This window comes from Meles meles, chromosome 9 (genome assembly GCF_922984935.1).
Source record: "Meles meles chromosome 9, mMelMel3.1 paternal haplotype, whole genome shotgun sequence".
Lineage (NCBI taxonomy): Eukaryota > Metazoa > Chordata > Mammalia > Carnivora > Mustelidae > Meles > Meles meles.
In genome coordinates, this window is record NC_060074.1 from 96,998,462 (window position 1) to 97,011,545 (window position 13,084).

The 13,084-nt window shown below is 46.5% G+C and overlaps 1 protein-coding gene across 1 annotated transcript in view; it reads left to right on the top strand.

Moving 5' to 3' along the window:
- The first annotated feature begins 4,736 nt into the window (after window positions 1-4,736).
- The window catches only part of TMEM163 (transmembrane protein 163), a 220,315-nt gene continuing 211,967 nt past the window's right edge, over window positions 4,737-13,084 (top strand). Inside the window, exons 1-2 of the mRNA XM_046018619.1 lie at window positions 4,737-5,203; window positions 10,562-10,681. Of these exons, the coding sequence (XP_045874575.1) occupies window positions 5,002-5,203; window positions 10,562-10,681 (322 nt within the window). The 5' untranslated portion in view covers window positions 4,737-5,001. The remainder of the gene's footprint in view (window positions 5,204-10,561; window positions 10,682-13,084) is intronic.

Genomic DNA, 13,084 nt, shown 5'->3' on the forward strand with positions numbered 1-13,084 from the left:
AAGATCTCAGGGCCCTTTTATACAGATGCTATTCTGGGTTGACTCTGACACTCGGCTTAGATACTCCATCACGGGACAGTTTATTACAAGGCATGGTAGCTCTAAGTGCCATGTATATTCCTCCCAGACTTGAAAAAGATGAGTAATATGCTGGTAGTTGGGTTTCCAAAGTCTACAGGTATAATAAAATAAAGCAATTAGTCTTTAAGCTAAAATATGATGTGGGGTAACCAGGTGTAGACGCCATCCTCTGTAGGGGCTTGGCAGTGTTGTGGTTAAGAGCACTGTCCTGCGAGCTCCACAACTGGGGTCGTTGGCAATGGTTTTTAACCTGAGCCTCTGCTTCCTTATGTTTAAAATGGGCTGCTGATAATCCCCCTGCTTTCTAGGATTTTGAGGATTAAGTGGACCCATAGTGGGAGTGTCCCTAGGACTCATGACCCTCAGCAGGTGGCTCCAGTGGGAGTCACTGAGTTTTAGGCCTGAGGAGGCTCTTCTTGCTTGATTTGTTTCTTTTAGTTTCTTGGCTTTTCTTCTCTTACCTGTGTATATTTCCAGGATTAGGGAATCCAAATTTACTGAAAATGTAAAAAGGAACAATAAGCAAAAGAAAAAAAAAAGAGGCACCACTCAACTTCTTACCTTTCACCAGTCAAGTTATGTGTCTACATGCTCTTACTCAAATGTGCCCTTCTAAAATGTCCCAGTGGAAGACTGATAATTTGAAAATTTCAGATTTCACGAAATTTCCAAAACTTCTTAAATCCTTACATATATTAAAAATATGTTTTGGTAAAAGCCAGTGGAATAAGCTTAAAATTAGAATATTAGTTTAATTCTTGTCATAGTCTTTCTTTCTTACCATTGTTGTGAACATCACTCTTTTGAGGGCCATATTCAAGCTTCCAAGTTACCTCATGCACTTTGTCTTTCCATGGTCTCTATTCTGCCATGGGTATTTATAATTCAAGGTTAGGGTGCCTACCTCCCAGACTCAAGACTTCTTATCTCCCCTTCTCCTGCTGCTTTGTTTGACCTTTTTTTTTTTTTTTTTAAATAGAATTTATTTTTTAGGGCAGTTTTAGATTTGCAGAAAACTTGAGAGGATGGTACAGAGAGTTCCCATAAATGCTGCCCCCAATTTCCCCTATTATTTCTTTTTAAGATTTAATATTTCAGAGAGAGAGAGAGCACAAGCAGGAGGAGCACAAGCAGGGATGCCCAACGCAGGGCTCCATCCTAGGACCCTGGGATCATGACCTGAGCAGAAGGCAGAGGATTTAACCCACTGAGCCACCCAGGCACCCCCAGTTCCCCCTATTATTGACATCTTACATTATTGTGGTACATTTGCTCCAACTAATGAACAACCGTTGACACATTATTACGAACTGAAGTCCATGCTTTAGTCATGAAATTAGATATCCTTATCTAATATCCTTAATTTTTACCTAATGTTATTTTGCTGTTCTGGGATATCTTCTAGAACACCATGTTACATTTAGATGTGTCTTCTTAGGCTCTTTTGGGCTGTGATAATTAAAGCTGCCTTTTTAGAACAATTATTTTGTATCACTATTGTGATCATGAAATGGATTTCATAGGTAATAACTACACACGAAAACATCAATATAATGACCTAGTTATAGTAAGGGGGGTTAAAAGTAAAGCCAAAAATACCTAGTATGTATTTGCTTTTATAAATGCTTAGTTAGAATTGCCTCAGAAGTAAAAAAGAAGTGATCAGGTGTAGAAGTTTATAAGTAAGAGAAAACCAGACTCTGGAATTTTATAGGCTCTTTATTTTTGACATTTTGAAATAAGAGCTAAATAAGAATCCTCATATACACATATGGAATTATGGGGTCTGGGGCAGTTATACATTCGACAGGGAAAGATGTGTTGATTGCTGACTCAGATGCCATAAGTGGAACTGGCTTCAGTGTCCTGATTTTCCACAGCAATGAACAAAGAGCCATCTATCCTGGACTTTGTGGCTGCATTTACAGAAAACTCAGTGTGGTGCAAAATATTTAGTGTTTATATGTAAAACAGAGTTAGGATTCTAATGTAATTAGAAGCACATTTTAATTAACCCAGATGTCCAGCCTGACATATAAAAGCCAGGTGGGAAACATACAGTTTTCATTGTGCAGCAAATTTCTGCGCAGGGCAGGGCCTCCATATCCCTGACCCTCCCCCACTAAATGCCAGGGGCCCAGCTCCTCCCATCCCTGGGATAACAAACTAAAGCACCTGCAAGTTCCAAAATATCCCCTAGGGGGCGGTACCACGGTGGGCTGAGGTGCTAGAGTTTAAATCCGAGACTTGCCTTGATTTCTTCCTTTGTGAAATGAGGAGTCTTTGTTGAGTAACAAAGACAATGTATGTAAAAGTTAGCAAGGTGCTTGGCACATAGTATGTCCTCCAAGAATGGAAGCTAATGTTACCTACCAGTCAATCAGCAGAGATTGTTTGGGGTAAAGCCGTGTCCTTGGCATCCAGATAGATGTGGTTGAGTGAAAACGGGCATCATACAAGCACCACAGTCCTTGCCTCATGAAATGAGCAGCGAATTATTAAACAGTTACAATTCACAAAAAAGAGTGCCCAGAAGGAGCTGGAGTCAGAGAAATCTTTCTGGAGGAGACAAGAATGGCTTACTGAACAAGGGCAGCTGGAACTTGAAGGAAAATGTATTTATTTCATGAATAATAAATAACTCCTAGATTCTTATTTCTTCATGTGTGGTCTTCAAATCAGCAACTCAGCAGCACCTGGAGGCTTGTAAGAAATCTCAGCCTCAATTCAGACCTACTGAGTTAGAATCTGCATTTTAACAAGAATCCCGGGCGTACTTCTGCATATTCACATTTCGGATGTGCTGGAGTAGAGAATTGGTCGAGGGACCAGAGGAAAGAACAATGACACTTGCTCCTTTGAGAGAACCACAAACCTTGGGTGTGGGGAAGAGAGAAAGACAGACAGAGAGCAGGTGTGGGGATGCATGTAGGGGCAGAGCTAGACAGTCCACATTGTAGAGGGCAGTTAGGTAGTGAGAATTACAAATGTGCTCCCGGAACAACCTACATCAAAATATGTATGTGTGTGTGATATTTAAATGCAGATTCCTAGCCAGACACCAGAATCTACTGAATTAGATTCTTGAAGAGCTGTAAATAATTAGCATTTAAACAAATAACTTCCCAAATGATTCTTAGAATAGGAAGGGAGCTTAAAAAAAATATTCAAACCGAGTTCCCAGACCAGAACAATTTAATCATCTATGATATCAAATTTCTAGCAGGGGCAGAGCCCTGGGTATTTCTTGTCCTAAAGGTCCCCAGGTCATTCTAATGTTTGAGCCCTTGACAGAGGAATCACTTGGGATAACGTGGAGGAAAAAAGTCTGGGTGAGAGAGAGCAACGGGGTAGGGGAAGGGTTCTGCAATAGCTGAAGGATGTCTACCTCCGAGGACAGAATCAAGGACCGGTAGGTAGAAATTTTCATTGTTTTATTCAAATAATTGTAGCAATTTTCCTTCTCTTCATTTTTTTCCTCCCCACCCCCCTTCCTCCCATTTTCCCTAGCAAGAACGGGCATTTAAAATGATCTAGCCCTCCAGCTCTGAGTTTGTAATTAAAGAAATTAGGATCAGAAAGGTAAAGTGAGTTGGCCAAGGTGACCGAAGATCTCATCCCAATCCGACAACGCAAAATAAAATGAAACCTTCTGCCCATTATTAGTGTCCATGGCACTCCAAAGGCATTTAAATTGGACTCTGAATTTGGTGGTAGGCAACGTGAGAATGAGAAAGGAAGTAATTACTCTTCAAAAAAGGGTGCTCCAATAAAGTAGGCAGGCTTTCAGCGAGGAGCTGGTATTTTAAGGGGCTCATTAAATTTGAAGACTGATAGCCGTCTAAAGATGAAATCTAAACTCTGTAGTTTGGATGTTGATACCGTTAAATTCAAGCTTAGTCTGATAAATGGCCGGTTCTCCCGCTTCTGCACCTCCTGGAGCTCCGAGAGAGGGGCGTGGGCCCTGGCGTGAACCAGGTGGTTGTCTCTCTGCCCGACTAGCTCCGCGCGGTCAAAGCAGGGACAGTCGGCTGCTCTGGGACAGCCAGGGGAAGCTTCTCGTAGGAGGCAGGCTTCCATCCGAGTCTTGAAGAAGTGTCAACATTTGGATACTCAGAGGGCAAGTAGCGAGCTGGCAGGGGAGTAGCCGGGACAAAGGCCCAGGGACAGTCGCAATGGGCGAACCTTGGCGTCCAAACGAGTGGTTCCAAGGTTACCCGGTCCCCTTAAGTTGGTGCTAGAGAGAAAAATTAGGAGGGGAATGAATCAAAGCTCCTAGAAGGTCGGAGCCGGGTGGTCTTGGCGACAGGTGAACCTCGTTTTCCCGGGATGGGTGGTGAGGCCGGTAGCCCAGGTGGAGACCCTGCACCGCCTCTGAAGCCCACGCAGCTCCAGAGGAGAAAGACGTCAAATTAGGGCGCTGCCAGCTCTCTCCTACCGGAGCGCGGCCACTGCCTTCCCGGACGGCAGAAATCCGATCCGAGCGCGTCCCCTCCGGACCCCATCCCGCCGCGCGGGTGGGGCAGGTCTCCAGTCACACCCTCGTCAGGCCGCCGGCAGTGCCCGCGGGCCTCCGGGCGTCTGGCCTGGCCGGATCCCTCCCTACCTCCCCACCGGCCTCCAGGAGCGGGCTCGGGTGCCGGGGCCTCGGGGCGGGTCCCTGCCGCCGGCACCTGCCCCCGTGGGCGGAGCGCGGCGGCGACAGTGCGGCCCCAAGCCTTTGCCTCCTGCCGCGCGAGCCGAGCTGCTCCTCGACACCCCCGCCCAGCTTGCTGCCGGCGCACCTCAGCTCCTCGGCACCCTCCCTCCCTCTTCAGCGGTCCGTCCGTCCCTCTGCCCGCTCCGAGCCGCGGCGCCTCGCACTTCTGACTCAAGTCCTCGCCGCGCTCGTCGCCGCCGCCCGAACCGCCGCCCCGCGCCATGGAGCCGGCCGCGGGCAGCGAGCGCCGCAGCCCCTCGGGCCCCGCGGTCCCGGCGCCGCCCCGGGGCCAAGCGCCCTTGGCCGCCGCCCCCGGCCCGGGCCCGCAGAGCAACCCAGCTCGCGAGCCACCCAAGCCCGAAGAGGAGCGGCAGCTGCGGATCAGCGAGAGCGGCCAGTTCAGCGACGGGCTGGAGGATCGAGGTGAGCGCACGCCGCGCGGCCGCCTCCCCGGCGCGGCCCCTTCCCCCGGCCGGCCGGCGCGGTGAGGGGCCGCTGCTCCCGGCCCGCCTCTACCCATTCTCAGGTTGGCGGGGCGCGGGGCTCGGCGTCTCGGGGCGCTCGGGGGCGCGGGGCCGAGACTTACCCCGCGAGGGCGCCGAGAGCCGAGGGCGGCAGCCCCACCTCCTGAAGTCGGCGCCGCCTGGGCAGCCGCTCCTTCCCCGGAGCGCGAGAGCCCGGCAGCCCCCGGACCGACCTCGCACGGGCCCGTGCTCTTCTCTTGGCTAGCTCCGGCCCTCCAGCGCCCAGTGGAAAAGTTTGCGGGAGGGTTGGTTTTTTTTTTTTTTTTTTTTTTTGCTTTTGGAGCCCAGTGCTCCCGGGGAACTGCCGGCCCTGCTCAGCTAGGGGGGACCTGAGCTCAGTGCGTCCTTTTTCCAGGTCCTCTCCGACCCCCGGCGGCCGGCTCCCCGGGAGAACTTCCTTCTGCGGGTTTAGCCTCGCGGAGTCGGTGGCTGGTCGGCTCGGCGAGGGAAGACCGGCGGCCCCCGACTCTCACTCATAGGGCACCTAGTTTACCATAGGTCACTGCCCTGCTATTTGACGATGCGGGCAGAGGACTGGGGCAGTCGAGTTTGGACCACCAACCTCCTCTGAACGGATGCCACTGAAACCTGGTGGTTCCCAGCACACGTCTCCAGCCCCTTCAGAATCCCCCCAAGACACTGGAACCCCGCAAACGTCCCTTTCCTGGGAGGCCAACCCCTACCTTCCAGCACACAGACGATAACCCCTTTTGAGATGCCCGCAAGAAACGGGAGAGACTCCGTTGTTCATTCTCGTGCCTCTCTCCTCCTACATCCCTCTTTCCCTCCCTGCCTCCTTTCCTTTTGGCTTGCAGGGATCCGTGTTCTTGGCCACATCCATACATTTTCTGCTGTTTTCTGAATCTAAATTCAGATCGCCCCCTCAAAAAGACTCCGTGTTTGGGCTAAAGCCCGTTAGTGGCCGAAGCGGGATCCTTGCAGCCAGGCCCCTCACGGGGAGCCGGCTCATCGCCACTCCACCCCCTTTTCTTGGAAGCCTTATTTTGTTGGCTGTGGCGGATTTTTATATTCCAGTCTTAGCAGGTTTTCAGTCCTATTCTTAGTATCTCCTGTACATTTTTATTCCGGTTTAGCGTTCGGATGCACGATCTCTTTCCTCATAGAAATTTTAAACTGTAGCATGTGAAATAGAATGACATGGAAACCCGATCCTGGAGACTCTGCAGGGATTGCTCAGGGTGGGGGGACCTGGAGCTCCTCCAGGTGCAACGAGTTCTGCACCAATGTTGTAGTTTCTCCTCCTGTTCCAACAGAACTAGATACTGTTACAGAGCTGATGATGGGTGGCATCGCAAGCACCCCCACGGAATTTATCACTTTTATTCTAGGTCATGTGAATTACCTTTTCCTCTGCAACTAATACTGTAGGACTTCAGAATTTTGTACTGAAGAAAGACCGAACTCTGGGCTGAGCTTATTTTTGTAGCATTGCAGGTCATTTGTCAAAGCTGGCCTATTTCTCCCCACCCCACAAAAGGACAGGAGGGGGAGAAAGTGCTAGAGGGAGTTAATATTTAGCATCATTTTGTAGCTTCGTGCTCAAGTGTAAAAAGCCCTTCTGAATTAATTCTTAGGGTCATTTTTCATTGGTCAACTGAATTTCATTTTCCATTATATGATAGCATGAAAGCATTCACTGTTCATGAACTATCCCTGTGTGAAAGCATCGCATATCACACACAGCCTCTCTGTTAGCGTGAACCCTGTCCTCCAAAGAACCCAGCGCCATGTGGTATTGAAAGCTGAAAGTCAGTGTGACATTCTTTTGTTTGACCTATTGCTGACAGCAAAGAGTTAATGATGAATGGATCATTTTCATTAAATAGATTAGATTACCTGGGGAGGTTTATTACAATATTTTGTGTTTGTGTTGTTTTTTCTTATGGGCCTGCATCTTTCCCATATTGATTTTTGAATCCCTTGGGAACAGTTCGATTGCAGCTATCTTTTTCCTAATGGTGAGAGGATTTGGAGAGGAAGAACCTAAAGCAGTTGCCTGCTCTGCGTCTTTCCATCATGCCTGGCTTGCTTTTTTTCTAGGCCTCAATACCTATAGCGTGTGTGGGGGGTCGGTGCCCTGGATGTGTATCTATATTTGGCCTTCTTTCTTGTCCTCACTTCCTTTTGAGTTATTAGAGCTGGTTACGGACTGCGTTTAACTCCCATCAAATGCTTGCCTTATCCTCTAGTGTTTTAGGACTTTAGAGGTATTTTCCCCTTAGAAGTGATGGGGGCTGCTTCCTAGAAACCTAACTAGCTGATAGTGCAGTGCCATTTGGCCGAGCCTTGTAGTCAGGGAGCAAGAGTCCTGTGGTCTGAGACTTTCAGGGATTAACACCCACAAAATAGGCCAACTTTGTCTTGGGTGTTTCCACCTCTTCCCTCTTAATATCAACTCTTCTTTACACAGGTGTTTTCCCATCATTCTGCCCCAAGCCCCAAGTTGACTTAGAGTGTTACATGATTCTGCATTTCTTGCTACCAACCTACCTAATGAATATTGCCCTTCCTTCAGAAGATCCAAGTGTGGCGATTAGGAGAAAGCAATTAGAACTAATTCATACTAGAATGGGTATGACAGATGGCTTCAACTTAACCGCATATATTTGCATTTCCCCCTCTACCCAAACAATGAGTTATCAGTCTTTCATTCTACAATCCTTACGCTTACTATTGTTAGGCCCAGATAACAAATAAATGGAATTGGAGTGAAATTAGAAATCTGAATGTGGAGGCCAACTATGTTGAGAAAGGGACATAGCCCTACATGCAAATGTGCAGCCTTCCTTAGCTTCTCTAGGCTGGGCTACTTTCTACTTCTGAAGCACAGCTTCCTGAAAACTTGAGGACTTCTCATCATTGCTTGTGGGTGTGCGTGCAGTTCCATGTGGAGGCCGAGGTAAAGGCACCTGTATGTGGACCATTCATTTATGGGTCTTTGTAGGTTGTCGTGCTCCCCTTTGAGGAGGGGATGTTTTCCATTCTCGGTATCAGCAATAATTTTGGGAAGGAAAACCAGTAGGAAATAAGCAAAGGCTGGACCTATATGGGAAAGTTCCTGCCTTCTTGGCTGGTCTTCGCGTTGCATTTACTCTAGTTTTTTAAATTCAAAACCTCCTATGGGGGAGACATGGACACCCACGATCAGATGCGGGTAAGAACCACCAGTCCTGCTGCTTAGAGGACTCAGGTATCCTGTTAGCAGGGCAGTCCAGCCTATGTGAGTGGACACCCCAAACTCCTTCCTGAGTGTGCTGGTCCACTGTGGGGTGAGGCACGCAGTGGTCTGTGTGGTCAGGACCATATTGCTATAAACAGCTGGCTTTGGAGGGAAAAATAATTGTTATGTGGCAGAATGAAAAACCCAGATCATTGTTCTTTCTCTTGGAAAATGAAATCTGCTTCTGAAAGGAACCTTGTTTTTACCCCCAGTGGATAAACCTCTTGCGACTGTTGGTGTCAAAATACGCAGCAAATGAGCTGCTTATTTGAGTCAGTACTTATGTGCTACAGCTTCACTTCTCCTGAAAATCAATTGGCCAGAATGAAAAGGAAGATTTTTATATCATGTGGGAAAAAAGAAACAAATGATTGGGAGAGTGTAGGACCTGCTCCTTCTAGGTTGGCTTAAACAGGAAACAAGGGTAATTGTCATTGAAAATTAGAATGGGGTGTTTGGTGGCTAGGGAAAAAGTAGACAAAGGAATAAAAACCGGCAGGTGAAGGGACTTTCATTTGAAATCATGTGTACTGAAGGCAGAATTTGAGGAGAGAAGGTTTATCTTTTTTCATCCAAGTGCATTTATTAAGGACAGTTTGGGGAGATTTTTTACAGTGAGGTGATGGAGAGGTGTTTAGACCTACCTTTTGCACTCTCCTCTACATTCTGATCCCATGCAAATCTACAGGTTTTGATTATTTAAAAATCTCTGGGCCATAGACTGGGTTCGCTAAGCACCTTCCTGGAAGTTTCCTCATGCTTCCTTGAGGACTTGTTGAGGTTGCTTGGATCTGGGTAGTGAATGAAATGGAGAAGTTTTACCAGGGTCTTTTATAATTTTGGAAGAGGATGTAGTTTTCAGGCCAGAGGCTGAGCAGGGTGCCCAGCTGGTTAAGTGGGATGGTGTCTTTTACATGATGCGCCAGCTGTGAGATGTTGCATGCTGTGTGGTGTTTTACCAATGGGTGCCTGAGCTCAGACTACCAGTTTCTTCATCTGGAACTGTCGTGATGAAGCTGCTCCACCCTTGAAAGGTATGTCCTGGGCTGTTTAGCTCAAGGTGGTGTCACAGGCTCCTGTCAATGGAGAATGCATGAGAATTTGGTCTTTGGTGCAAGGAAGAGGTGCTATCTATGATCTGTTTTCGAAGGAGAAGAAAAAAATAGAAATCGGGGTCATGCTGAAGATGTTTTGACCCTCCACCCAAAGCAAATGGAGCTTGGGCATTGCCTCTAAGACCTCATGAATTTCAGTTGGTGCCAGGGACCCTTAGTGTTGAAAACATCAGAGACAAAAATCAAACCTTCCTCACACAGGGCCAGCCCAGAAAGCTGTGCCCAGTTTGAGTAGTGTTACCTGACTTGAACAGTCTGAGAACTGTTTGCCTCATGAGTGGTATAGAGCAATACAAACTACAGAGCAGAAAGGCGGGAAGAAAACAGGGCTATAATGGAGGTCTGGTGGCTATTATTGGTTGCGATTGAAGAGAAGCCCTTCTCTCCTGTTAATTGTTGAGGTAATGAGGCTGTTTGCCTTCAGGGACTCATGGCTTTGGGCAAAGGCTCTTTCGCCAAGTTGTGGGCACTCCCTGTGGGATCAGTGCAGATCAGGGTCTGTGGCTGAGGAGCCCACAGGCCCGGCTCAATGTGGGCTCATTGTGCTGTTTTCCTAGGAAGGGGCTTGCTAGAGCAGGACCTACATAGCTGAGTACATGCTGGGGCAAGGGCTCACTGGTCCAGGTCCTGTGAGTGGGTCTGTGGGGTCTTTCTAGGGAGGACGACTGCTGTTAGCCTGCAGGCATACTTGCCCATGTTGCTAGAGCCTGTGATTTAGCAAGAGATGCCAGAAAGCCTGATGTCCAAGTGAACCCTCCTAATTGTTAAAACACAGTGTGGGCCAAACAAAACATCTTGGCCCACGGGCTGTCAGTTTGCAGTCCTTGAATGAGAACGTGTAGCTCTGGCTGTGGGTTTCTTAATAAGGAAATGTCTCACTTTTTCTCCTTGTTTTTTTCAGGCTTACTAGAAAGCAGCACTCGCCTGAAGCCTCACGAGGCCCAGAACTACAGAAAGAAGGCATTGTGGGTCTCCTGGTTCTCCATTATTGTCACCCTGGCCCTGGCCGTGGCTGCCTTCAGTAAGTATGCAGAGTCCTGCCGCTCCGTACGGGTTGCTGTGGTCTGGTTGATTCTCTCACTCCTGTACAATCCGCTTTTGCTTTCAGCTGACTATTATTGATGGGAAAAAATTTTTTTTAGGCGATGGGAGAGTCAGGGTACTTATAAATTAGTAAAATGGCTTCTCTCCTCTGCAGAGGGAAGAGGTGGGTTAAGAAGAAATGAAGAGGGATCCTGGGAGCTTTGGCTCTCACCAGTATGCGGGTTTGTGGAGGGAGATTCTGGCTGCTAGTTGAATAGGGAAAATATTCTCTTGGTGGATGCCTTCAGCTTGGGCTGACATGTGACAAATCTATATCCTTGAGATTTGCATTTTGAGCTTAATGCAACCAGATGAGTGCAATATTGCGGTACATGCTCCCCTCCCCCCCTGCCCCGCCCCCTCCCATGATGGCTGGCTGTGTAAGGTTTGGATGCAAATCATGTGCACATTTTAATGAAAGAGGAATGGGAGGGTCCTCTGTCAAGTTTTCAGTGACAAGGGAAACAAAAATATTTATTTCAATCAAGAAAAGCTAAGATAACTGAACACTTTGTGCCTACTGATGATCTATTTGCTGTTTATGGATAATCCTGTTTAGGTGTTAGGAAGCCCTCTGACATGCATTTTCTCAGCTAACATTTGCAGCCTAAAGAAATGTGCATATGCTATTTATTCTTATTAATCTCACGATGGCTTCTAAGCTTAAGCGAGGACATTAAGCTTCATCTCAACCTCGGTAGAAACCACCGTGGGTTTTTTTTTTCCTTTTTTCTTTTTCTTTCTTTTTTTTTTATGCTGGAGTAAAGAGGAATGTATTTGGGGGATTTTGTGATTAATTTTTTACTTTGCCAGAAAGATCTATATTCTTAGTGATAAGTATCATGCCAGATGTCTCATGTGGCATCCCTCAGAGTGGGAGAAGAAAGGGCTGTCTGCTGGAAGATACTACTCTGTGTGTGTTGAAAATTCTATTCTGCGCAGTTAGACCCGCTGCTGGAAGTTGGTGTTGGCTCCCAAGAGGGAATATTAGAATTTGACCAAATGCTCCCTGCAAAACTAGGCATATATTACTTGGCAAGATTTATATTGGAAACACTGTGCTATATTGTGGCTCTAGAAAAAAGCCAAACATTTAGAAGTAGAGGGTAATGCATTTCAGAGTATAAACATTTACCAGTGAGCCAGAAATCTAATCAGGAGAATTCTGATTCCTGAAAATAACTCTTCCTGCCTCTTGCCTCCTTTTCTTCAGCTGAAACAAGAATAACGAATCTGATTGATGTCCCTGGAGGGTAATTCTGTTGTGGTGGCTGGTGGTGGGCCCTGGATCAGACACCATCATTAACATATGTAAAGAAAGAGGAATGGAATGAGGGGTGGTGATTTACCAACTGAATAATAGTTACTCAGACATGTCCTCGTGCCTGATAGAGCTGTTATGATTTTATCATGTGGGTGTTGGAATGAGGACACAAATGTGAAGAAATACAGAACAAATCTTTCCTTTGGGAGAATAAGTCTACATTTGACGTACTTAATCTCATAATAGGGAAAAATTAGGAGGAAATGTTGGTTTCATATGTTATGCCTGATCAGTTGGGTTATTTTGAAAATTTTGTTCTGTTTCCTTTAATAGGAAAAGCCTGTTCTATAATGCATATGGAATTAGAATGTTTTCTTTCTTTTAAAATGATTTTACGCCTCTAGTGAGTATTTGATGTAAATCCTCTAAATTCTTGCCTATAGAATGTTGGCATTGGCCTATAATATCATGATTTGTGTTACTTTCTGTAATACAATTTGTTCCCAAGTTGGTTTCAAGTTAAACCAAAAAAATGTAGAGTTCTGTTTTCTCCTACTTTAACTATGGTGTAGCTTTAGGGTGTGTGTGTGTGTGCGCGCGTGCGCGCACACACGCTTTTGTTTGTATTTTATGGTTTTTTTTTTTTTTTAAAGATTTTATTTATCTATTTGACAGACAGACAGATCACAAGTAGGCAGGGAGGCAGGCAGAAAGAGAGGAGGAAGTAGGCTCCCTACTGAGCAGAGAGCCTGATGCAGGACTTGATCACAGGACCCTGAGATCATGACCTGAGCGGAAGGCAGAGTCTTAACCCACTGAGCCACCCAGGCGCCCTGTATTTTATGTTTTAAACCTTTGTGGTGGTCTCTGGTTGTGTTGTTTAGGGTTGTCCTGTTTACCCTTTAGGTTCCTAAATGCATTTGTAATATGAACTATTTAAAACCCTTTTAAAAGTGTCATTTACATATTGGCAGACTTTTGTGCAATCTTTTTCATAGTTTTGAATGGAAAGAGAAATAAGGATTAGGTAATATAAGCTGACTTTGAAATTAGGTTTAAATTAGTATCTAAAGGAAA